This window comes from Kogia breviceps, chromosome 3 (assembly GCF_026419965.1).
Source record: "Kogia breviceps isolate mKogBre1 chromosome 3, mKogBre1 haplotype 1, whole genome shotgun sequence".
Classification (NCBI taxonomy): Eukaryota; Metazoa; Chordata; class Mammalia; order Artiodactyla; family Physeteridae; genus Kogia; species Kogia breviceps.
The window spans coordinates 55,130,916-55,158,354 of record NC_081312.1 but is presented as its reverse complement, the minus strand read 5'-3'; the positions used below and the strand labels follow the sequence as shown (position 1 = coordinate 55,158,354).

General features: G+C 34.5%; 1 protein-coding gene across 2 annotated transcripts in view; it reads left to right on the top strand.

The window, feature by feature from the left end:
• Positions 1-27,439, top strand: part of TOGARAM1 (TOG array regulator of axonemal microtubules 1) — an 81,604-nt gene extending 54,165 nt beyond the window's left edge. For both annotated transcript variants that reach the window (XM_067028508.1, XM_059058950.2), the window contains 10 exons: positions 980-1,133; positions 6,160-6,265; positions 6,566-6,801; positions 7,207-7,365; positions 10,385-10,511; positions 11,747-11,865; positions 20,810-20,999; positions 22,569-22,788; positions 25,378-25,464; positions 26,085-27,439. In XM_067028508.1, coding sequence (XP_066884609.1) covers positions 980-1,133; positions 6,160-6,265; positions 6,566-6,801; positions 7,207-7,365; positions 10,385-10,511; positions 11,747-11,865; positions 20,810-20,999; positions 22,569-22,788; positions 25,378-25,464; positions 26,085-26,338 — 1,652 coding nt within the window. In that variant the 3' untranslated portion in view covers positions 26,339-27,439. The remainder of the gene's footprint in view (positions 1-979; positions 1,134-6,159; positions 6,266-6,565; positions 6,802-7,206; positions 7,366-10,384; positions 10,512-11,746; positions 11,866-20,809; positions 21,000-22,568; positions 22,789-25,377; positions 25,465-26,084) is intronic.

Sequence of the window (27,439 nt, the reverse complement as noted above, 5' to 3'; positions counted from 1 at the left end):
TTGCGAATTAGAGATAATGAGAATGTCCATCTCACCTTTGTTGAGAGAATTAAATGTAGTAAAGTTTGTAAAGCATTTATCACAACATCTAACACAAAGTATTTAATAAATGTTAACTAATATCATTAATATCTTGTTGCCTTTGGACTTTAATTGCATCTGATTATGTAATTAATATACAGCATCAAGTGTAATTTCTTATATTTGTGTATCTCATGTGCTTCATGTAACATTTTCTTAAGAACAGCATGGTTGATAAATACTTTTATTATAGTCATTTTCTAGTGTTTAATATTACCTTTTTAAAAATATCTCTTAACATGAAAAAATAACTAATCTTTACCCATTTACAAAAGCCATTACACATTCTATTTTATCTTTTTGGTCTATTCCATTCTAACACCTTCACTGCACGTGTCTTACATTATGCAGTGCCCTCAAGGTATTACCCTGAGCACTCAAGTGATTTGTTTCCCCAATATCTAGGGCAATGCCTTACATCTGGAAAATGGAAAGTAAATGTTTGATTATGGAAGAAACATCGACCACGTTACTACACATGGTCTTAGGATTTTTAGTATACCATTAATTCAATAACAATAGCAAAAATTGGTAATTTATATACAGTTGTACAAAGCTTCATTTCTATTATTGGTTGTACAGTAAAACAAGTATATATCCACATGTTTTTACAAAATGGGACCATATGCTTCTTACTGACTTTTAGCTCTTAAAGCTAGACTTTGTTATATGACTCATGACTGCAAAACCAACAGTAAATATAATTTAATGATTTTGTATATAAAAAGTATAGTTTTAAATAGCTTTGGTATCCAGGTATTACAATTTTGTTGGCGACTAAACTAATAGTTACTAGTTTCTATAAGAAATATTCATAGAGTCTATGGTCAGAATATTATATGTACCCCTTTGTATCAGAGTTATTCGATGCCCTATTTAGTATGTTTCTTTGTTTTAGATGAAGCATCTCCTGGAGCCATTCCACAGTATAAAGAAAGGATGCCTTCTGTCACTCATAGTCCAGAAATAATGGATTCATCAGAACTACGGCCATTTTCCAAACCAGAAGTAGCACTGACAGAAGCTCTGAGGCTCTTAGCTGATGAGGATTGGTGAGTTCACCATCCTTAACTTAAAACTAAGCCGAGTTCCAAAAGTTTTCTGAAAATTTATTTTTAGAAACCTTGAAACATTTCCTATTAAAATAGTCTCAGGAATGATAATTTTAGTTCTTAGGCAGTCTGAGTTTTTTCCAACTTACTAATGTAGCTGAACTCTGGTCCTAATATCAATGTATTACCAGTTATATTATAACTTACATACCATAAGGACATAGTTAGCTTTATTATGGATTATGCAAACCTTTTGGTATTAAGTATAAATCTCATCATTTCTGCAAGTGTTTCTCTGTGAAATATATCCTATAAAAATCCTGAAAATACTTATCTGTTCCTACCACAGCTGCAGCAGCCACCCAGCCAACCCAGACAATAACTCAAGGGGGAAAAAAAAAGACAGTGGCATTCTACTTGCTTCAGCTGGAACATCTCTTGGCTCCCCTTGTCCCATTTCCTCCCCTATTCCTTCAGTCTCTCTCTCCATCCGCCTCCTATACCTCATCATCAGTTTTGCTTCTTTTCTAGATTCATATTCATCAAGATAAAAACGTGCCATAATATTTCCTATTTTTAAAACTCCTTCCTAAACTGCACATCTTCTTCACATTTTCACATTTCTTTTCTCCCCCCTTTTTAGCAAAAGTCCTCAAAAAGGCTAATTCATTGTGTCTGCTTTTTCATCTCATGTTCTCTTCTCAACCTTCTTTAATTGGCTTTCAACCCTCCCCACTGTGACCGCCACTTCACTAAAACTGCAAAAGTGGCCATTTGCTAAACACTGGTCACTTATCAGTCCTCATCATACTTAGCGTCTCAGCATCATTTGACACAATTGACACTCCCTTTTTCATATACTTCTTTTCATTTCACCCTGGAAAAATTTGAGACTCTTGGTTCTTTTCCTGCTTCAGTACTTAATGTTTGATTTCAAAATTGAGGAGTGCTCCAGAATTTAATCCACTGGCGTTCTCTATCTACATTCATTCCATAGATCCAGGCTGGCAATCTTTCCCTATAAAGAGCCAGATAGTAAAATATTTTAGGCTTTGCAGGTGACTTGTCTCTGTTGCAGCTACTCAACTTTTGCTGTTATAGTGCAAAATCAGCCTTAGACAGTATGAAAATGAATGCGCACGGTTGTGTTTCAGTGAACTTTACTTATAAAAATTTAACTTATAGAAGTAAACTCTGATGGGGCTAGATTTGGTCTGTGAGCCATAGTTTGCCAGCCCCTTTCTTAAATGATCTCATTCAGTTCGATAGTTTTAAATTCTATCTGTACTCTGATTTCTCATAAATGCATATCTGAATCCCTGGTATCTTCTTGAGCTCTGGACTTGTAATAGAATTGCCTCCTTGACTTCCACTTGGATGCCAATAGACATCTTAAATTTAACATGGCCAAAATAGAACTCTTGAAATTCCATTTCCTGCCAAGATGGATTAACAGGCATTAGATTTGCCTTCACATCAGAAAGAACTAAAGAAATAATACAAAATATATGAAACAATGGTTTTCAGAATATTGTTAACCAGGCAGTGAAAGACAGTGATCCCTGAGAAACAAACAAGGTGAGCCCTTGCTAACTTCCTGCACAGCTTAGGGAGGGGAAAACCATGTAGATACCAGCAGAGATAGAGATGGAGCTGGGAGTTTGCAGAGGCCAAGATAGCTAGAGCTTGCAGGGCAAAATGCCAGAGGAGGATACAGTTCCTTAAAAAACTTTAAGAACCTTCAGAGGATTATTCTCAAATGTTTAGCTGAGTATTTGGTCAAGGCATGCTTGTGAAACCAGAACAAGGACCACTCATAAAAGTTACAAAGAACGTTCCCTGGGATGTATACAAGGCCAAGAATACTTTCTCTCCCCACCAGCAGAGTGGAAAACCTTATAATTCACATGGCATTGGGTAAATACTCAGAAGAGTTTTGCTTCATATATGGAATGAATAAGCCCTAGGCTAAAGACTAGTTTTGTTTCTCCAAACAAAGCATAAAAGCAAGGCCTGAAAGGATCAGACTTTCCAAGTAATTTAACTATATCTCATAGTGAAGCCCAAAAATATTTATAGGAATACAAAAATGTCTAAGATAAAAATTCACAATGCCTGGCATCCAATAAAAAATTACCAGGCATGCAAAGAAGCAGGAAAATACAACCCATAATGAAAAGGAAAAAAAACAAACAATTGAAACTAATCCAAAAATGATATAAATAATAGAATTAGTAGACAAAGACATTATAACTATATTATAATTCTAATCCATGTGTTAAAGAAGCTAGAGGAAAGGCATGAACAGAGAATCGGTGAGCTGTAGGACAGCTTGCAAAATCCCTTTTGTTATATAATGTAACATGATTGAGAGAAGTGATATCCCATCATATTCACCCTCAAGGGGAGAGTATTATTCAGGGCATGTACACCTGGGACAGGAATCAAGGTGCCATCTTAGAATTCTATCACATCATGAATAAAAAGGGCCATTTTATATTGATAAGGGAGTTAATTCATCAAGAAGACATGGTAATTCTGAACCATATTCTATTATATAATATAATATTATATATATTATATTACCATATAATGGAGCTTCAAAATACATTAAGCAAAAACTGGTAGAACTGCGAAGAGAAATAAACAAATCCACAATTATAGTTGGAACTCAAACAATCCTCTCATTAATTGATAAAACGAGTAGAAAGAAAATTAGTAAGGATATAGAAGACTTTCAACTTGACCTGATTGACATTTATAAAACACTCCACCTAAAACAACAGAATTCACATTCATTTCAAGTCTGCAAGGAACATTTACCAAGAAAGACCATATTCTGGAACGTAAAACAAGTAATTTAAAAGGTTTCAGATTATACAAATGTTGTTCTCTGACCACAGTGGAATTAAATTACAAGTTACGAACACATACCTGTAAAATCTCTAAGTATTTGGAAACTAACATACTTATAAATCACCCATGGCTGTAAGAAGAAATCATAAGGGAAATTAGAAAGTATTTTGAATTTAATGAAATTAAGAATGAAACATTATATCAGTTACCTCAGCTTTCATCTTAAACAGAAACAGAAGAGCAAATGAAGCCCAAAATAAACAAAAAAAAGAAAATAATAAACAACATAGTGGAAATCAGTGAAATAGAAAACAAACAATAGAGGATGTAAATGAAAGCAAAAGCAGGCTCTTGGAGAAGATAAATAAAATTGATAAACCTCTAGTTAGACTGATGAAGAAAAAGAAGAAACAGATTACTACATCAGGAGTGACAGAAGGAACATCACTACTGATCTTACAGCTATTAAACAAATAATAAAGAAATATGATAAACAGCTTTATGCCCATAAATTCTAAAACTTAGTGAAATGCACAGATTCCTTGAAAGATAGAATCTACCAAAACTCACTCAAAAAGAAGTAGATAATCTGTATAACCCAATATCTATTGAGGAAATTGAATTTGAGTTTCTTTCCCACAAAGAAAACTCTATGCTTGGATGGTTTCACTAGTGAATTTTACCAAACATTTAGGAAAGAAATCAATTCTATACAAACTTCTAGAACATTGAAGAGGCTGGTATACTTCCCATCTCATTCTTTGAAACCAGTATACCCTGATGTCAAAACCATGCAGATGCATGTTTCATATGAACTTGAAAAGAATCTGCATTCTGAATGTACTATTCTATAAAGGTTAAGAAGATCAGGTTGGTTGGTAGTGGTTGACAGTGTTAAGTTTTCTGTATCCTTACTGATTTCCTCTTTATTTGTTCCATCAGTTACTGGGCTTTTGCAATCTCCAACTATAGTTTAAGAAGTGTATATTCCTCCTTAAATTAAATTTATTTTTTGTCGGTTTCTTTTTAACATGTAAATTTTGTTCAGTGGGTTTCTGGCTTGCACATTTCTGAGCTAAAGTCTTTTATCATTGTTATCTTTGTTCTCCTGCGTGTAATTTGCCCTTTTTTCTATGGCTTCTTTGAAGAATATTCCCTTCAACACTCTTTTTAGTAATTTGATAATGATGTTCCATTTTGTGTTTATTTTATGGTTATCCTGTTTAGGATTTGTTCTTGGATCTGAGAATTTATAGCTTTGATCAAAAAATTTCAACCACTATTTCTTAATTTATTTTTCTGCTTTCCTCTCTCTTGACTCCACTTTCTGTTATTTACTTTGTGTACAGAATCTGGTTGTTTTGTGCATCTGAATGGTAACTGTAACAGTTTTATGCTTAATCAAAAAATGATAATCTTGAACCAGACAGCTATTAAATAGGTTTACTCTTGCCACCTTGGAATCTTAGGTCTTTTCTCCCTATTTTCCATAACTTATTCAGGGGATTTAAATGCTTAGAAAAATAACCACCATCAATATTACCAATTAAGGAAACTCACCTTACATTTTTCAAACATATAAGATGGAAACCATCAAGTTTAAAATGTTATATCCCAATCCCACTTGAATCTACCCTCTTGTTGTTAGTATTCACCTACCCTTCATCTGGCTCATTAGGTAAGGTAATGAAAAAGAAATACAAGTTACAGAAACATCTATTGATGATTTTCTGCACTTGGATTATATACTCACCAACAAAGTAATATGTAGTTACTTAATCTCCTTCCACTTTTGTTTTACTGATTCCCTCACATTTTATTTGCCATTCCTTTCCCTTCTGTTCTCTAAAAAGAATATGACATTCTTACTGGTGGAGAAATGTTCCTTTTTTTTTTTACAAAGCATGAACTTAGTTTGACTGTCAATAGTGGTTTTGGCTCTTAAAATATGTTCTGAATCATGAAAGAGAACTATAGGAGTGAACAAAGCTTTCCATATCTTGTTTTTTTTTTCATATCTTTTTATTTGAGCTTCCTACATGATAAGGGAAAATACTCAGGGTCTCCTCGTTGGCAGTATTCCATACACACAAAAGAAGAAATCTGAGATCCTGTTCCAGTTGAGCCCCATTTAATGCATGATTTTGTTGTTTCTTTCTTTTTCCCATAGGGAGAAGAAAATTGAGGGACTGAACTTTATTAGATGCTTAGCTGCTTTTCATTCTGAAATACTGAATACAAAGTTGCATGAAACCAATTTTGCAGTAGTTCAAGAGGTAATCCTATTTTTCAGCTGAGTTAAGGATTGTTTGAATAACAAAGTATAAATATGCCACATTTATTTGACCTTAAAAAAGAAAAGCTGTACTAAATGAAATCAGTAGGCTTGTATGTAAAGTAACTCATGCCTTACTTTGCCACATTTGAAAAAATTTATAAAATGTTGATTTTTTAAGGAAATAATATAATACATATTTAAAGCACATTACTTTGATAATAAATTTGGTTTCAAAGTCATTGTTACTGATTTTCTTTCAGAATTTCAGCAAAATGTACATTTTGGAAATTTTTTTTAGGTGAAGAATTTACGCTCTGGAGTTTCTCGTGCTGCTGTGGTTTGTTTAAGTGATCTTTTCACTTACCTGAAAAAGAGCATGGATCAAGAACTAGATAATACAGTAAAAGTTTTGTTGCATAAATCAGGAGAATCAAATACATTTATAAGAGAAGATGTTGACAAGGCATTGAGAGCTATGATCACTAATGTAACTCCTGCACGTGCAGCTGTTTCTCTTATTAACGGAGGACAAAGGTAATGTTCAAAATAATCTGGACATGTCCTTAAACTAAAAATACAGTTGCTTGTAATCTGGGGTATAGAAAAAACAACAAGCAAATTTCAATGTTATTTCAGTCAAAAAACATGTATTAAATAATTCCTATGTGATAAACATCATATTAGGTACTAAGCATACAGAGGATAATAATATTGTTATTCTAATGTTACTTACATTCATACATCTGGAGCTAAATAAATGTCAGTGATTATGAGTTTTGTTTTTAACTTCTTGGGGAGGAATAGCTAATGCAAATAATTTGTCACTTTAGCCTACAAGGATGATTGCTGAGGCTTAGGAGTAATCATTTGACTTTTAAGGTATATCTTTGAAAAATTGTTTATACATCAACTCTTTTAATTGACCACGTTTCCCTCTAGCCATTTACACATTGCGGTAAGAAGATGTGCAGCCCAGCACTTATCAGATGTAGTAAAATTTACGGAACCAGAGCGTATTTTATGTGGAGCAAAGGATATGGCTGACCGTATATTACCAGCTGCTGCTAAATTTGCTCAGGACAGCTCACCAGAAACCAGGTGAGTAGCTGCTAATAGTATTTGCTGAATCTCTTACTTTAAGGGCTTAACTGTAGAAACAAAGGCTAAAGAAGAATGAACATTTTTCTAAATAGAAAAGTGGGATTCCCAGGGATTAGTGCTGGGGTATGATCTTATTTAACCAATTTGTAAATGGTCTTGAGGGAGTGCACAGTGAATTCTCCAAATTTACAGATGACACTACATACTTCTGGGTAGTGAGATGCCGTGTCACAGGGATGATCTGCATGAAAATGGCACAAGACTGTATGAGTGGGCAGAAAAGTGGCTGAAGAACTTCATTGTGGGCAAATGTAAGGTAATGCCTTTAGGGGAAAATGATATATTTTCCAAGTAGCCAGGTAAAATCAAGGAAAAATACAGGAAGCAAAATGGATAACATGAGATACATTCACTTAGAAAATTCCATGAATTTCTGATTGCTGTCTGTACTTGAAGAACAGTTTTATGAAGGTTAAGAACAGTCAGAGAAAGATAACAAAATAATTAAGATGTGGATGGTACTATAGCTGTAGTGCTGACAGAAGTTTTTGAAGTAGTCAGAAGCCTAGGTTCAACTCCTAGCTCCAGTCACTGTCTGCCCTAAGCAAGTTACTTAACCTCTGTTAGCCTCTGTTTCCTCGTCTATCAAATTAGTAAGGTTGGACCAGTTATTTATAATGTCCCATACAAAATCTAAAAATTATGGCAGTTATATATGAACGTAGATTAAAGGAAGAAGGTAGGATCCTGAGTTCATGGAGACTAAAAAGTAAAGGAGGATATCAAACTTTTAACATTTTAAGACAAAGATGTTCAGTACTTTAGGTAACTACAGTTAATCTTGTGGAAGTCATTATGCCAAAAGCTAACATGGAAAGTAAATATATTCATTTTCTGTTGCTGCATAACAAATAACCACAAACATAGTGATTTAAGGCAACACAGATTTTTTTAGCTTACCATTCTTAGGTTAGAAGTCTGGCATGCTCAACTGGGTTCTCTGCTTAGGATTTCACAAGGCTGAAATCAAGGTAATAACAGTGCTGGGCTCTTATCTAGAAGCTCTATAGATGAATCTGCTTACAAACTCATTCAGGTTTTTGACCAAATTCAGTTTCTTGTGATTATAGGACTGAGGTCCTTGTTTCCTTGCTGGCTGTCAGCCAGCGTCCTCTCAGCTCCCTTAAGGCCACCTGAATTCCTTATCACACAACCCACTCCATCTTCAAGCCAGCAGCAGCAAGTTGAATCCCTCTCATGCTTGGAATCTCTTTGACTTCTTTTTCTTCTACCAGCCACAGAAAGTTCTCTGCATTTAAGGGTTCATGTGATTAGATTAGGTTCACCCAGATAATCCCCCTATCTTAAAGTCAACTGTGCCATATAACATAATCCTGGAAGTTATATCTCATAATATTCATAAATTGTAGGGATTAGAGCAAGACATCTTTGGGGGAACCATTTTAGAAGTTTTGCATACTACAGTAAAGTTCAAAACAATTTAGGAGGGCTGGATCATAATAGACTAGTTAGGAACAAAATAAAATTTACAATAGTTGTTTTGTGTACATCTTAACCTTTCCTTGATGGCATAGTAATTTTTCTAATCCATTTTGTCATTTCTTAGATTCTTACTTGAAATTTTAAAATTATAAAATAATTACAACTTTCCAGTTTTAGTATTTCTTACACTTTGTGGCCCTTTTGCATGTTTACTTGTTTGCTTTAGCCATTCCCATATCGTTAAGGCCTATGATAGACCTACAATCCTTAACATTCTGGGATAAACTTTAGAGTCACCTTTGAAACTATAACTGATTAGGAGCTACTTATCTGGGTGTTGACCTTATTCTGGTTGTGGGGCAAGAAAAGTAATTTTTATTCTCTGTTATTACCTCCCTTTCTGTAATTTCATTACATTTGAAGGAGTCTGGTTGATATAAATGATGTTGAGATCATCCTATTCATCTCCCCCACAAAAGCCTTGCCTTCCCTGGTTCTTCTAATGTCATAATGCCAAGTTGTAGATAAAAGTATAACTGTAGTTATCTTAGGGCCAAGCCTCCTTGAAGAATAATCATGTATTTTTATTATGAGGTACTATACTGACCACCCCATCCAAAAATATCTCCAGTGTGCACTTCCACCATATCATTTACCATTAGAATGATATCTTGGCTTAAGGTATTATCCTAAAAGAATTATTTTAAAATTCATATAGCATAAAAAACCTAGTTTGGAGAACATTAGACATTCATTAATATATCAGCCACGATTTACCAACTAACTTTGGTTGTATTTTAAGTAGCAAAGAATAGGTTTTTGTTTGTTTTTTTTTTGTGGTATGCGGGCCTCTCACTGTTGTGGCCTCTCCCGTTGGGGAGCACGGGCTCCGGACGCACAGGCCCAGCGGCCATGGCTCACGGGCCCAGCCGCTCCGCAGCATGTGGGATCTTCCCGGACCGAGGCACAAACCTGTGTCCCCTGCATTGGCAGGCGGACTCCCAACCACTGCGCCACCAGGGAAGCCCAAAGAATAGGTTTTTGAAGAATTGAAACCCAGGTAAGTTTTGGCAGGAAAAGGAAAAGAGAGAGGGTCGGAAATACAGAACCTTTGGAAGGTTGTCTCAGGCCAGAACATCTGGCCAGCAGGTGAGCAGCAAAAGATCACCGGGCAAGGAGCCCAGGACAAAGACACACTTCTCTTAATTCGCAGTTCTGCCAAATGCCAGCCTTGATATGGACCCTCGGGTGCCTGAAAAATAGAGCTTTTGGCTCTGATCTGACACATAGCTAAAAGATTTGAAGCCATGTTTTTTTAAAGATGGGTGGCAAGAGAATGTTGTACTCTCTAATCCAGTTAGTGTACTTACATTTCAATGGCTTATTTAAAATAGAGATGATAATCTTGATGTTGATAGGTTTTTTCTGTTGGAAAAAAAAATTGTATCTAAGGACAGAAACTGATCTTGTTAAGATTTATAGAATTATTTACATATTTCTTAAATATCCATAGGTATTATGGCCGAAAGATGCTTTTCCTCATGATGTGTCATCCTAACTTTGATAAAATGCTTGAAAAGTATGTCCCATCTAAAGATTTGCCATATATTAAGGAATCTGTTAAAAGCTTACGGCAAAAGGTATGTAGAAGAAGTTTATTTTATAAACAACTTTAAAAACAAAGTTCATTTGCTGAGTAAGGTAAAGGATAGAAATAATTACTTCTTTGATTATTTCTGTTAACCATTTAGAATATAACTACAGTAGCATTTCAACAACTGCAGTACTGAGTAGACATTCATAGTGTCAGTAGATGTTTATTGAACAGAAGCTTGATATTTGGTAGAATGTAGTGTGGTTTATTGGAATTAAAAGACAGATTTGAATCGCAACTCAGAATTAGCAACTATATAATCTTAGGCACATCACTTCATTTCTTTAACCCAGAATTTTTATTTTTATAAAATGAGGATAGTGATGTTTATTACAATTGATTCCTACTTTATTTACCTTGTACGTTCCACTGTTAGAGCTCCTACCACACTGTGGAGTGTTGATAAGGAGATCCTTGAGGGGAAGCCCCATGTCTTATATATCATGACAGATAATGGGGATTCAAAAATGTCTGTGAAATGCGTGACTGAGGGAATATCAAGTGAAATGAAATGTGAAAAGTTTCTTATAAAAAAGTAATCTGTTTACACATTATTTTTTGCAAAAATGTGCTTAATTTAATAATATAGAATTTTTCTGTGGTAATTTATGTTATTGCTTTCTGGTAAGCTTAGGCAAAGGATTCATTTATGAAGGGATACTACTTCAAATATGTATTGTGATAAATATTTTAGAGCATTTTTTTCTTCCTATTGATATTAAAGATTTCAGCTTAATTCATATAGAATTTATCAAAATAACCATGCAAAAAGATTATCTTACTAAAATGAGGCAGATTATATCTGTGAGTTATTTCAAGTACAGGTATCAGGAAAAAAAAGGGGTTTTAAATATTTCTTTCGAAATGTTTATTTTCATACTAGTGTTGCATAGGAATTCATTGTTTATATAATGTGTTCATATTTTCTGTATAGATTTTAAGCTTGAAGAAGAGTAGTTACAAAACATAGATGTTAAGTTTTTCATTTAAACAGTTTTACCAAGCCAATATCATTTCCTAGTAGTTAGGTACATATTTTGTTAATTTACTACTAATTACGAGATAGTTTATATATCTGAAACCCTTTAAAGCACAAATATAGCAGATTATTTAAATGCTTTCAACCATAAGAGATCAACGATGACTGCTATGAAAATACCATTGTACACATTCTTTCACTTTACAAGTTTTAAGACTTTTATTACACTGCCTTTCTTATAGGGTTTGGGAGAGATACCACTAGATACTCCTTCAGCAAAAGGAAGACGATCTCATACTGGCAGTGTTGGAAATGCAAGGTCATCATCTGTTTGTAGAGATGCTTTCAATTCAGCTGAAAGGTAGAAGCATTTGCTAGTCCACATTATTACAGAAATTACTCCCTAATAGTGATGATAGTCTATTTGAATGTTTTCATGAACTATCCCAGGGGTATTTGTCAAAACTTAATGGAGTTTTAAAAGTTGGTAAGGACTTAGAAAGTGTGAGGTAATTAGATTTAATAAGGTAATTGTATATTCACAGCAACTTGCTTTTACATGAGCTAAACATTAGTAAAACTTTAGTGTTATTGAACTTGTCAATAGTCGGCCAGTGTTGGACAACTCTGATTATTTTTTTCAATTTATAGGCTTTACTTTCCCCCCTTGATTATAAAAGTAATACATAATTATGGTTAAGGGGGAAAAAACTTGAGAAAATACAAACATTAAAAGAATTTAATGGGGAGGGGGTGGTGGGATGAGTTGGGAGATTGGGATTGACATATATACAGTAATATGTATAAAAAAATAACCACAAAGAACCTGCTGTATGAAAAATAAAATTCAAAAAAATAATTTAAAAAGGAGAAAAAAAAGTAAGTGAAAAGAGTGGATATATGTATATATATAACTGATAAACTTTGCTATACAGCAGAAATTAATGCAACATTGTCAATCAACTATAATCTAATAAAAATTTAAAATTTAAAAAAAGAATTTAACCAATCACCTATAATATCACCAACCAGGAAAAAAGACTACTCTTAAAATTATTATAAATATAATTGTATATGTAACTGTATAACCTGTTTAAGCTATTTAGCAATATTTAATAGATTGATTATATAAATTTTAAAAATCTTTCAGAAAAAAAAATCTTTCAGAATTATGATCTCTGGTATATTTTAAACATTACTTTAAAAATTATATGAGTAGATACATAGGTATCTTTCATATTTTCTGTATTTGTGTATCTTCCGATAATAAATTTTACAAAAAATAAAAATCCATGGAATTTTGGAACTTTGTTATTCAAAGTATACTTCACAGAGGGATGTGTAATGTACAACATGATAAATATAATTAATGCTGCTGTACGTTATATATGAAAGTAAATACTAAGAGTTCTCATCACAAGGAAAAAAGTTATTTATTAAAAACATTTTTTTTCTGTTTCTTTAAGTGCAACTAAACTTATTGCGATAATCACTTCATGAGATATGCAAATCAAATCATTATGCTGTATACCTTAAAATTACACAATGCTGTATATCAATTATATCTCAATAAAATTGGAATAAAAAAAAGGGTGAGAGAAACAAAGCCTTGTTTAGACAAAAAATGAGGGAATTTGTTTCCATTAGACTTGCTTTGCAAGAAATGTTAAAAGAGTTCTTTAGAGGAAATAAAATACTATTGGAACTAGGTTGCTTCCAGAGCACAGACTATGTATGCCACTTTATTCTATAGCTTGGAAGGACCAAACCACTTTGGAGCAAAAGTCTCAAAGCAGAATGTTAGAGAAGATGTGTATTTATGTTTCTTTTAATTATTTTAGAATGAATTATTTTTTAATTTATGAGGACTCTAGAAGAAATCACTGACTTCTTCATGCAGTAAATAGGGCCTACTTCCAGGACCTTACCAATGAGGGCTTCATTTCACCTGCCACCTCAGCTCTTTTCTCCTCCTCAATACCCTTCTCAGTCTGATTGACTTCATTAGTCTGCGGGCCCTTCTTACGCCATTTCTTGCCTCCTAGAGTCCTGCTTTTCCTCAGTTGGTCACTTTTCTCACTGCACTTTAGCTCCCTTCTTCTCTCATGGCATCTTCACGTCCATGTCCAAGGCCTCAGTTCCTCTGTGCTGGGTTTTCTCTGCATGGAGTGTGGCCTTCTGTAGCTGTTGTTCAAGTCTTCTATACCCTAACTGATTTTCTGTCTACTTGTTCTATTAATTGCTAAGATAGGAGTATTACTATCTCCAACTGTAGTGGATTTTTTAATTTATACTTTAAGTTCTGTCATTTTTTGCTTTATGTATTTTGATAGTTGTGACTTTTTGATGAAATGAACTTTTTGTCCTTATGAAGTCTCTCACTTTATCTCTGATAATATTCTTTTTCCTGAATTCTACTCTCTCTAGTATTAACCATTTTAATGTAAGTGTTTACATGATATGTCTTTTATTTTAATAACAGTGTTGTGGAGATGTAAGTCATGTAACACATAATTCACCTATTTAAAGCATACAATTTAATGTTTTTTCTCTATTCACTGAGTTGTGCAGCCATCATTACAGTCAATTTTAGAACATTTTCATCACCTCTAAAAGAAATCCCATGCTCATTAATAGTCACTGTCATTGCCCTGCAACCCTCCCATTCCAAGCCCTAGGCAGGGCTTCCCTGGTGGTGCAGTGGTTGAGAGTCCGCCTGCCGATGCAGGGGACACAGGTTCGTGCCCCGGTCCAGGAGGATCCCACATGCTGCGGAGCGGCTGGGCCCGTGAGCCATGGCCGCTGAGCCTGCGCATCTGGAGCCTGTGCGCCACAACAGTGAGAGGCCCGCGTACCGCAAAAAAAAAAATATACAAGTCCTAGGCAATATGCTTTCTGTTTCTATGGATTTGCATATTATGTGCATTTCATACAGATGGAATCATATGCTATGTGGTCTTTTGTGACTGATTTCTTAGACTTGGCATTATGTTTTAAAGCTTCATCCAAGTTGTAGCATATATTGGTACCTCATTCATTTTTACAACTAAATAATATTCCATCATATGGATACACTACATTTTGTTTATCCATTCATTAGTTGATGGATATTTGGGTTTTGTTGTGGACACATTTGCAGTTCTCTTGGGTATAAGGAGTGGAAATGCGGGGTAGTAAGATAACTGTGTTTAAACTTTTGAAGAACTGTCAGACTGTTTTCCAAAGTGGCTCCATTTTACAGTCCCACCAGCAATAGTAAGAGGGTTCCAATTTCATCACACCCTCATCAATACTTGTTATTTTCCAAGTAGGTGTAAACTGGTTTCTAATTTGACAAAGATTCTCTCTGACAAACTTTAGACAGCCTCCTCTGAGCCCTCTTTTATACCAGGCCTCATCCTTGGGCCATGTCTTTGGCCCGCCTAAGCTAGTCTTAGTTAAGAATCCTGCTAAGTCATTTCCTTCCTACCCCCTCATACCTGATCACCCTTGATATCTGAGCAGGTTCCTCATCCTCCACCTTTGATATATAAGTATCTGGCTTGTCTTCAGCAAAAATCTTGTTAGACCAGCTTAGTAAGAAACCCCCTACTCTTGATGTCTACTCTTAGTAATCTTCCATCCATTGACCCTCTCAATCTTGGCTATAAATCCCCAGTTATCAAGTTTCAGAATAAATTTTCTTTTTTTTCTTTTTCTTTTATGGTTTTCACTTCCATTTCCTAGTATATCTTTTTTAAAGTATGTTTTTTGTAGATCGTATATGATTAGGTCTTGCTTTTTTATCCAATCTAACAATCTCTGCCTTTTAATTGGGGTGTTTGACCATTTATATTTGATGTTATTGTTCATATGGTTGGGTTTAAGCCTATCATCTTAATATTATTTTTCATTCTGTCCTATATTTTCTGCTTCATTTTTCCTCTTTTCCTGCCTTCTTTTGAATTGATTGAGGGGTATGTGTATGTGTTTATTATTTTTTTATTCCATTTATCTCCTCATTTCTTTTTCTTTTTAAGTGGTTGATCTAGGCTTTGTAATATACATATTTTATAATACACATCTTTATCTTCTCATAGTCTACTTTCAAATAATATCAGACTACTATAGGTATAATGTAAGAACTTTACAACAGTATACTTTCACTCCTCCCCTTTCATCTTTTATGCTATTTTTGTCATGTGTTTAACTTTTACATACTATAATCCCCACAATACATTATTATAATATTTGCTTTGAATAGTCTATATTTTGTATAATTAATAATGTTGCCATGAACTGTGTTCATTCATTCTTTTTTTCCTCAAATTTATTGAGATACAATTGAAATATAACATTGTATTAGTTTAAGGTATACAGCATAATGATTTAATATGTAAATATATTGTGAAATGATTACCACAATAATAAATTTAGTTAACATCCATCACCTCACATAGTTACAATTTCTTTTTCTTTTGCTGAGAAATTTTAAGGCCTACTCTCTTAGCAACTTTCAAATCTACACTATTGTCACCATACTGTACTTTACATCTCCAGAACTAATTTATCTTACAACTGGAAATTTTTATCTTTTGACTCTCTTCACCCATTTTGCCCACCCTTTAACCCCTGCCTCTGGCAACCACCAATCTGTTCTCTGTATCTATGAGTTTGGTTTTTTAGATTTAAGTGAGATCATACAGTATTTGTCTTTCTCTGACTTATTTCACTTAGCATAATGCCCTCAAGATCTATTCATGTCACAAGCAGCAAGACTTCCTTACTTTTTAGGGCCGAATGTATATGTATATACCACATTTTCTTTATTCATTCATCTGTCAGTGGACACTTAGGTTATTTCCATGTCTTGGCTATGGTAAATAATGCTGCAGTGAATGAGGATGCAGATATATTTTAGAGATAGTGATTTCATTTCCTTAGGATATATTAATCAGAAGCAGAGTTCCTGAATTATATGGTAGTTTTTTTGTTTGTTTTTTAAAAGACCCTGGTGAGGCATAGTTAGAGGCCCCCTCACCCAGTTGTCATCTTACAAAACAGTGAGTGGCTGCCTCACTCCCTTTCCCTAACTTGGAGTTCTTCATGGTAGTTCTATTTTTAAATTTTTTGAGGAACCTCCATACTATTTTCCATAGTGGCTGCACCAATTTACATTCCCACCAAGCGTGCACAGGGTTCCCTTTTCTCCACATCCTCACCAATACTTATTTCTTGTCTTTTTGACAGTAGCTGTTCCAGCAGGTGTGAGATAATATCTCACTGTGGTTTTGTTTGCATTTCCCTGATGATTAATTATGTTGAGCACCTTTTCATGTACCTGTTGGCCATTTGTGTCTTCTTTGGAAAAATGTCTGCTCAGTTCCTCTGCCTATTTTTTTTTTTTTTTTTTTTTTTTTTGCGGTATGCGGGCCTCTCACTGCTGTGGCCTCTCCCATCGCGGAGCACAGGCTCCGGACGCGCAGGCCCAGCGGCCATGGCTCACGGGCTTAGTTGCTCCGCGGCATGTGGGATCCTCCCGGACCAGGGCACGAACCCGTGTTTCCTGCATTGGCAGGCGGATTCTCAACCGCTGCGCCACCAGGGAAGCCCCTCTGCCTATTTTTTAATTAGGTTGTTTGTTTTTTTGCCATTGAATTGTATGAGTGCCTCTTATACTTTGGATATTAGCCCCTTATCAGATATATGATTTGCAAATATTTTCTCCTGTTCTGTAAGTTGCATTTTAATTTTGTTGATGGTTTCTTTTGCTTCACAGAAGCTTGTTAGTTTGATGTAGTCCCACTTGTTTGTTTTTACTTTTGTTGCCTTACTTTTGTTGTAAAATCCAAAAAATCATTGTCAAGACTGATGTCAAGGAGCTTATCCTCTATGTTTTCTACTAGGAGTTTTATGGTTTCAGGTCTTACATTCACGTCTTTAACCCATTTGAGTTGATTTTTGTGTATGGTGTAAAATAGGGATCCAGTTTCACTGTTTTGCATGTGACTGTTTGGTTTTCCCAGCACCATTTAAAAGACTGTCCTTTCCCATTGTATATTCTTGGTTCCTTTATCATAAATTAATTGACCATATATCATAAATTAATTTTGTGTTTATTTCTAGGCTCTACTTTGTTCCATTGATCTATGGGTCTGTCTTAATACTAGTACTGTACTGTTTTGATTACTACAACTTTGCAATATAGTTTGAAATCAGGAAGTGTGATGCCTCCAGTTTTGTTCTTTCTCAAGATTGCTTTAGCTAATCAGGCTTTAGTGGTTCCATTCAAATTTTAGAATTATTTGTTCTAATTTTGTGAAAAATGCCATTGGTATTTCAATAGGGATTGCATTGAATCTGTAAATTGCCTTGAGTAGTATGGTCATTTTAATAATCTTAATTCTTCCAATCCATGAGCATGGAATGTCTTCCATTTATTTGTGTCTTCTTCAATTTCTTTCATTTTGAGTGTGGAGCTTTTTCACCTCCTTGGTTAAATTTATTTCTAGGTATTTTATTCTTTTTGATGCATTTATAAATGAGATAGTTTTCTTAATTTCTTTTTCAGATAGTTGGTTGTTAGTATATAGAAATACAACTGATTTTTATATGTGAATTTTGTATCCTGTAACCTTACTGAATTTTTCATTAGTTCTAACATTTTTTGGTGACATCCTTAGAGTTTTTTTATATAAAATATTATAACATCTGGAAATAGAGATAATTTTACTTCTTTCTTTCCAATTTGGATGCCTTTTATTTCTTTTTCTTGATTAATTGCTCTGGCTTGGACTTCCAATACTATGTTGAATAAGAATGGAAAGAGTAGGCATCCCTGTTTTGTTCCTGAGATTAAAGGAAAAGCTTTCAACCCTTCACTGTTGTATGATGTTGTGGGCTTGTCATATATGGCCTTTATTATCTTGAGGTATGTTCCCTCTATACCCAAATTGTGGAGAGTTTTTATCGTGAATGGAAGTTGAATTTTCCAGATGCTTTTTCTGCATCTATTGAGATGATCATATGATTTTTATCCTTCATGTTGTTAATGTGATATATTACATTGATTGACTGCTGGATGTGGAACCATCCTTGCATCCTTGGAATGAATCCTATTTGGGTCATTGTCTATAATTCTTTTAATGTATTGTTATATTCTGTTTGCTAATATATTTTTGAGGATTTTTCCATCTATGATTTATGATCATTTTTAATATCTTCTCTTTTTTATAAATTTTATTAACGTTAATATACCTAGTGAGTTTCTCCTTTTGACTGCTACTTCATCTTTTTCCCCTAAAGTATATTAAGTGTTATTTCACTATCAAATCTGTCCTGTTTTCAACAACAACAAAAAACTATCTTTAAAGATAGGTTTCAATAGTTCAATGGCTTCTTGATGTGTTCTTCTGTTATTTGACTTTTATATATCATATAGTTCTTAGTTTAAATATAAATTTAATTCTGTTTTTCTCATTGTATAGAATTAATTACCTCACAGATTAACCTCAGGTTAATTTATGTAAACAAATTAAAAATAATGGATAAATACATCTAGGTTCTACATTTTAAATCATCATCCTGGGATTTCTCTGGTGGTCCAGCAGTTAAGACTCCGTGCTTCCACTGCAAGGGGTGAAGTTTCCTTTCCTGGTCAGGCAACATCCCCCATGCCGCAGGGTGCGGCCAAAAAAAAAAAATCATCCTGAGTCCACTTTCAGGATGATTCTGAGCCATTCATTAATCATTGCTCTTAAGATGACTTTAGGGAATTCCCTGGCAGTCCAGTGGTTAGGACTCGGCACTTTCACTCCTGAGGGCACGGGTTCAATCCCTTGATGGGAAACTAAGATCCCATAAGACACGTGGCGCAGCAAAAAAAAAAAAAAAGATGACTTTAATGCCGATTTTAATACTGCTAGTCCAGCAAATGGTGGTAACTAGAAATTGTTACCATTGTCTTTAAGACCTTGGCTTTAACCAGTTTATGTCGTGTCCTCGGTGGTTGTCATTCTTTTAAAGGTGTGCCTTGCCCTGTCAATTTGTATGACTCTAATTTCAAAGGGATCATCATCTGTCATGTTGTCACTCCTTTTTTATTTTTTCTCATAGTTTACATGTGCAGAGTCACAGAGCTGTTAGGTACCAGAGCCATGATTCAGAGGCCAGCACATGTTTTTACTTTTGTTTTTTAATATTTATTTATTTTCCTTATTTTTTAGCTGCATTGGGTCTTAGTTGCAGCACATGGGATCTTCGTTGAGGGATATGGGATCTTTTGTTACAGTGCGTGGTCTCTTCTTTGTGGTGCTCGGGCTTCTCTCTAGTTGTGGCAGGAGGGCTGCAGAGCGCATGGGCTCTGTAGTTTGCAGCACATGGGCTCTCACGTTGAGGCATGCAGGCTCAATAGTTGTGGCGAGCGGGCATAGTTACCCTGCGGCATGTCGGATCTTAGTTCCGCTACCAGTGATTGAACCCGTGACCCCTGCATTGGCAGGCGGATTCTTTACCACTGGACCACCAGGGAAGTCCCGAGTCACTCCTTTATAGTCATTCCTTTATATGGAAAACATTATGCTACTAATACTAAGTCATTGAAATAGTAAATCCCGCTGGTCTTGAGATTCTAATTTTCCCAAGCATGTTCACATGGCTATTTTTCAGAAAAGGATTGACATATCGGGCCTGAGACTGGTATCCTTGGAAAGGCCAGCTTGTGAGGTTAGCCTTTGGCTAGCATCTGGAAACTAGAATTTCAGGAGGCTCCCCCGCCCCATTCTGTAACTTGATAAGAGTAATTTACTATGCCTGTATTATTTAGGCAAACAATATGGTTAAAGCTGAAGACCTGCTTTCCTTCTGGGAGTCTGGAATTTTGGTATGTCCAAGGCAGAGGACTACCCATGACCAACTACCCATAAAAATTCTGGACACAGAGCCTCTAATAAGCTTCTTTGGTAGAAAACATTTCATATGTGTTGTCACAGTTTGTTGCTGGAAGAATTAAGTTTATACTGTGTGACTCCACGGGGGAAGGACTCTTGGAAGTTTCCATCTAGTTTCCTTCAGACTTTTACCCCATGCACCTTTTCCCTTTGCTGATTTTACTTCATATCCTTCTGCTGTAATAAATCTTAACCATGAGTAAAGCTACATGCCGAATCCTGAGTTCTCCCAGCAAATCACCAAACCTAGGGGAGATATTAAGGACCCCCAACACAGGTATCATGGCTATGGGTTAAGTCATTTTTTGAATTTTTCAAAAATGAATACAAGATGAGAATTTTTCATTGTGTTTGTGTTTTACCTTTCTTTCACTTTAGAGAGGTAACTGAAATTCGTGAAATCACCAGAAAATCAGTTCCCCGCAATTCCTTAGAAAGTGCTGAGTACATTAAAGTCATAACAGGTTTATTAAATGCAAAAGACTTTCGTGATCGTATTAATGGGATTAAGCAGCTTTTATCAGATACTGAAAACAATCAAGAGCTTGTTGTTGGAAACATTGTGAAGGTAAGGACTGTCAAAATTAATTTTCATTTTCAATCTGTGGTTAATAAAGTTCATTAGCATAAAAAATTGCCCTATTTCTTAATATTTTATATATATATTACTTTAAAGTGTTAAACTTAGTGAAAAGAATGCACTGCTTAGGTTTTGCTATGATAAAAGCATTCTAGAACAATTGAAAGTAATCGAGGAAAAAGGTAAGAAAATAGCAGTTTATTTGTTTGACTCATCTCACTAGATGGTAACTCCTTGAAAGCTCTGTATTCTCAGAGCTCTTAGAACCTGGCATTCAGTAAATATATGTTGAGTGAGGGAGTTCCTTGTTGGCCTAATGGTTTTTATTCTGGGCTTTCACTGCCATGGCCAGAGTTCAATCCCTGGTTGGGAAACAGATCCCCGCAAGCCATGAGGTACGACCCAAAAAAAAAAAAAAAAATGTTGAGTGAAACAATAAGTATTTTAAAACCCAGGGCATTTAAGAGACTTGATATTACTAAGGAATAGATAATAAAAGTTTTCATATGTAGGTTAGAAATCTGCATATGCTAATTTTATATATCATGTTAATATATATTTATAAATATATATTTATATTTTATAATTTGTATAGGAAGACAAGAAGCAATAGAAAGGGAGACAGTAGTAAATTAATGTTAGTGGTACCAGAGTATAGATTACTTATGCTTCATCAGAGTTTAGTTCAGTTAATCCCATTAGTAATTTATGCATTAAATTACATTTTAAATTTGTTTTAGGTTCATTAAACTTGGCAAACATACTGTAACAACTGTATTCTAGTGGTGGTGTCTCTTAATTTTCAGAAGAAAAGTACCATGTTACCATGTCATGGGAATCAGAAAGTTACATTTTCTGATATCTGTTGAGTAATTTTCATACATCTATATCTATATATATCAGGAATTATTAGTTAATAATCTTGGTTTCACAGAATAGCTCTTCCCTCACCTGATATAGGTAAAGAATTGCTTAGCATTCACTTTATTATATCTTGAAGTTATGAAAGCTAAGAATTAGAAGAGCAAGGAACAATTGTTTAAGTACTCAGGTTAAGAGGTAATAATAAAAACTTAACTCTGAAATTGCATCTAAAATTCTCATAAGAAACCTAAACTGAAACTAGGCTAAATCTCTGTAGTAAAACGGACATGTCTACTTCTGTTACAAATAGAGATAAGAATAGAAACTTTTCTTAAGTTCTTACAGTTAGCTAAACCTGCACGTTTCAGAAAACAGCATTTTTATCACATTTATAGTAAATCAGTTATCTGTGTACTGAACCAAATTTCTCAACCTTAATTTAGTAGGATGTCTTTTTTAGGTGATGTTTGAAGCCTTCTCTTTTTGCTATAAGAAGATCGGACACTTAGATTTAGCATCAGAATTTTTATAAAGTTCCTATTATCTAAGTTCGAGTTAACTAAGATGTGTGTGTGTTTTTAAATAGTACATTTCTCCTTTAGTAGGACGAATACTATGAAATGTCATAAGGAATTTAAAAATAATAGATATCAACATTATTTCACTTTAAATAATTTACCAATTTACTTCCAGATCTTTGATGCTTTTAAATCTCGACTTCATGATTCCAATAGTAAAGTAAACCTGGTGGCTCTAGAAACAATGCACAAAATGATTCCTTTGCTTAGAGACAACTTATCTCCTATAATCAACATGCTCATCCCAGCAATAGTAGATAACAATCTGAATTCCAAGAATCCAGGCATCTATGCTGCTGCCACAAATGTTGTTCAGGCACTGAGTCAGCATGTAGGTAAGAAATCTTACTTTGGCATTCAAATTATTTTGGCTTTACTTTCGTGTTTTCTGATTCTACACATTTTCTATAATGCTGAGAACCTAGCTGTTAAATTTTTGTCAATTAATGTTGTGACAGAATTTTTTAATTTTCTCAGTAGCAGTTTTAATTATTTTTAGTGATTAAATACCATCCCATTAAATTGACTTTCTCTTCCCTTCTTTTTGACATTTTCAATTCTTATTTTCTACCTCAACTTCATATCTGATACAAAATTAACTCAAAATGGATCACAGATTTAAATGTAAAATTTAACTGTAAAATTTTCAGAACACATGAGAAAATCCTTAGGACCTATGCTTGGTGAAAAAAAGAAGAAAAGTATGATCCAAAAAAGGTCCATAAATTGGACTTCATCAAAATGTAAAACATTTACTTTGCAAAAGACCTTATTTTTTTTACATGAAAATATTTATTTTTGTGTTACAAAAACAAATCCAAGCAGATAATGAAATAAACATATCTTTTAAGTGTCCCATCCTGGGCTCTCTGTCCTAGAAGTTAGTAAACAGTTCAAGTTTAGGTTGCTTCATACTTGTTCTGGGAGCTATGAGGTCTCCATCTTAGAACCATATTTCTGTAGTTTAGCTCATAACTAATTGGACAAGTCATCCTCTGTGTCATCATCCCAATTATCCTCCCAGACAAACTGCAGATTTGTAGGAAATATTTGCAAACCACATATCTGATAAATACACATATCTCAAATATATAAAAAACTCTTGGGAATTCCCTGGCCGTCCAGTGATTAGGACTCCGTGCTTCCACTGTAAGGGGGCCTGGGATTGATCCCTGGTCGGGGAACTAAGATCCTGCAAGCCATGCGGTACAGCCCAGCCAATAAATAAATAAATAAATAAATAATAAAGAAGTGTTAAAACTCAACATTTTTTAAAAAATCTAATTAGAAGATGGGCAGAAGATGTGAAGAAACACTTATATGGATGGCAAATAAACACATGAAAAGATGTTTAACATCCCCAGTCATTAGGGAAATGCAAATACAAATTAAGACCAAAATCATTACACAAGTGTATTAGTCTGTTCGGGTAGTTAAAACAAACTACCACAGCCTGAGTGGCTTAAAAACAACAAACACTTATTTCTCACAGTTCTGGAGCCTGGGAAGTCCAAGATCAAGGCACCAGCAGATTTGGTGTTGAGTGAGGGCCCTCTTCCTGGTTTATAAATAGCCATCTTCTGGCTGTGTCCTCACATGGTGGAAGGGGCAAGGGAGCTCTTTGGGGCCTCTTTTATAAACGCACTAATCCCATTCGTGAGGGTGCCACCTTCATGCCCTTATTACCTCCCAAAAGCCCCACCTCCAAACGCCATCACACTGGGGATTGAGTTTCAACATATAAATTTGGGCGGGTATGCAAACATTCAGTCCACAGCAAGAATTAGAACAGCTAATATTAAAAATAGTGACAACACCAAATGTTTAACGAGGTTGCAGAGAAACTGGATCTCTTACGTTGGTGGTAAGAATGTAAATAAAATGGCATAGCCACTCTAGAAAATTGTTTGGCTGTTTCTTAAAAAACTAAGCATGCACTTACCCATCAGTTGTGTTCTAGGCCTTTATCCCAGAGAAATGAAATCTTATGTCCTTGGAAAAACCTGCACATGATTGTTCATAGCAGCTTTGTTTGTAATAGCGAAAAACTAGATATAATTCAGTGTGTTAATGGTGAAAAAAACTGATACATCCGTACCATAAAGTATTAGTTAACAACAAAAAGGAATGGATTATTGATACATGAAACAGTTTGGATGTATCTAAAGGTCATTATGCTGAGTGAAAACAAGCCAGTGACAAAATGTCACATGCTGTAGGATTCCATGTGTATAACTTTTTCAAAATGACAAATTTGCAGAGATGGATAACAAATTAGTGGTTATCAGGGTTTAAGGGCAGTTTAGGAGGAGTGCCTAGATGTGACTGTAGATCTTTGGGGTGATAGAATAGTTCTGTATCTTAATTGTACTGATAGTTTCACAAATTTATACATGTGATAAAATGACTTCGAGTTATATACACATATTGTACCAATGTCAGATTCCTTATTTTGATGTGTACTATAATCATGTAAGATGTAACATTTGGGTGAAAGTACACAAGACCTCTTTATACTGTCTTTGCAACTTCCTGTGAAACTATGAAATTAGAGATTTGAAAAAAATCAGTAAAGGTAAAAACTATCCCCAAAATTTCATTTTTTTTTTTTTTGATAAACCTATGTACTATCATTTGGAATAAGATGCCTAGGAGATAGGCAGTTCTTTTTCTTTTTTATACCATATGACAGCTCCTTTAATATTCTGTGAGCTGTTTTTATTTCTCATTTGCTGTAAGAATATTACTCTATTAAGGTTTTATAGAGAATTTTAAAAAGTGTTTAACTATGTAGATTAAATCTTTCTAACACATTTGCATTCACTTGCATGGATTTTTTTTCCTTTCAGTACTATGTAATGGAAAATAAGTAAGATCTTGTAACTCTTTTAAACATGTGTCTCTGTGTTATTCTTTTTGTTTAGATAATTACTTACTTCTACAGCCATTTTGCACAAAAGCCCAGTTTTTAAATGGAAAGGCAAAACAGGATATGACCGAAAAGCTTGCTGGTAAATATTTTTAAATTGTTATTTCTAAAGAAATAATTTATTGACTAAGGATAAACTGATGGACATTTCAATTCAATTTTAAGATACCTACCAAACTCAATATCGTTATCCAAGAAGTAGAAATAAATTGTATAATGATCCGAAAGAGGACCTTTTAAGACTTTTACCCAAAAATTTTCTTCAAAAGAATTTTATTCCTCTTTTCCCCAGTAAGTGTTAAGTCTTCTTGTTAGTAGAAATAAACAAGATAAATAAAAAGACATTAAAATCAAATGTTGGTACAGATGGAAAACTACTATTTCAAATTATGTATTTAATAAAAGGTCCCTGAGTTAAAACCGTATACGTCTTGATTTAACAACATTTGGAAAACATTTAGATGAATTTTTGGTTTGGTTTCTGTCTTTACTACTTTTGCCTGTCATATACAGATTTCTAATACTTGAAGATCCCAATCTTTAGGAGCAAAGTTTCTGACTTTACTTTTTTTTAAGATACCAAACATTTCAGGGCAAATGGCATAGGGAAGAAGCTTAGTTTATTTTATATGCTTTTTAATTCTCAGAACTCGAATTTGTTTTTTTTTAAACCTCACTGTTTACCATATTTTTGTGTTTCAGATATTGTTACGGAACTTTATCAAAGGAAGCCCCATGCCACAGAACAGAAAGTGTTGGTTGTTTTATGGCATCTCTTAGGGAACATGACAAATAGTGGCTCGCTGCCTGGAGCTGGAGGAAATATACGCACAGCCACAGCTAAATTATCAAAAGCACTTTTTACACAGATGGGTCAGAATCTGTTAAATCAGGCTGCATCTCAACCATCACATATAAAAAAGAGTTTAGAAGAATTGCTTGATATGACAATTTGAAATGAATTACGAATTTTTGATGAAATATGTTGAACAAAACTGTTTACATGATGACAAATGGAAGTTTTTTAAAGTTGGATTTTCAGTGCCTGCACTTCTCATCCCATAAATTAAGTCAATAGCTATTTTTATTTGCAGCCTATGAGTACACATCTGTCCTATATCAACCCTATCACCTGCACCCATCACACAAAAATCTAAACTAATATAATCTAATATTCATGAAATCTGGGGCATGTGGAATGAATCCAATTTTAATATTTTTGAGAAAAGTCCTGCTCATTTGCACTATTTTATAGAAACAAATTTGTTGTCCTACATGTACAATTAGACTTTTAATTAAAAATATACTTTTTATTATGTAATCATGTTTTGCTATGTCTCATTACTCAGACTTATTTTATGAAGTGTAAGAAAAGTCACTGAACTGTGTTATCACAAACTAAGTTTTGTGTGCTATTTGTGAAAAACATGTATTTCTGAAATCAGTCTGCTAATATGATTGTGCAGTATTAGCTTGCTTTTGCTGCTGTGTTAATGTGATATATTTGCTTACCATTTGGGTTTAATCATCTATATAATTGTGAAATTTAACAAGTTATAATAAAGCATGACAACCAAAGTTTTAGAAAACATTTAAACATTTTAAATGCACGTTTAAGAAAACGTGTTGAATGTAATTTCCCTATTTTTGTGTGCAAACACTAAATTTTATTTCTATATGTCCTGACATTTATAAAGGTGTTATTTTGCTGCCCAGTTGTGTAATTCTCAGATATAGTGCCAGGTCTTCTATAGCTTTTCTCAGAATTCTTGGGCAACAAGTACTGTATGCATCTTAAAAAAGAAAAGGGGGCTTCCCTGGTGGCGCAGTGGTTGAGAGTCCGCCTGCTGACGCAGGGGACACGGGTTTGTGCCCCGGTCCGGGAAATCCCACATGCCGCAGAGCGGCTGGGCCCGTGAGCCATGGCCGCTGAGCCTGCGCGTCTGGAGCCTGTGCTCCACAACGGGAGAGGCCACATCAGTGAGAGGCCCGCGTACCGCCAAAAAAAAAAAAAAGAAGAAAAGGAATGTTATAAAATAAAAGGATTTATTTCTGTA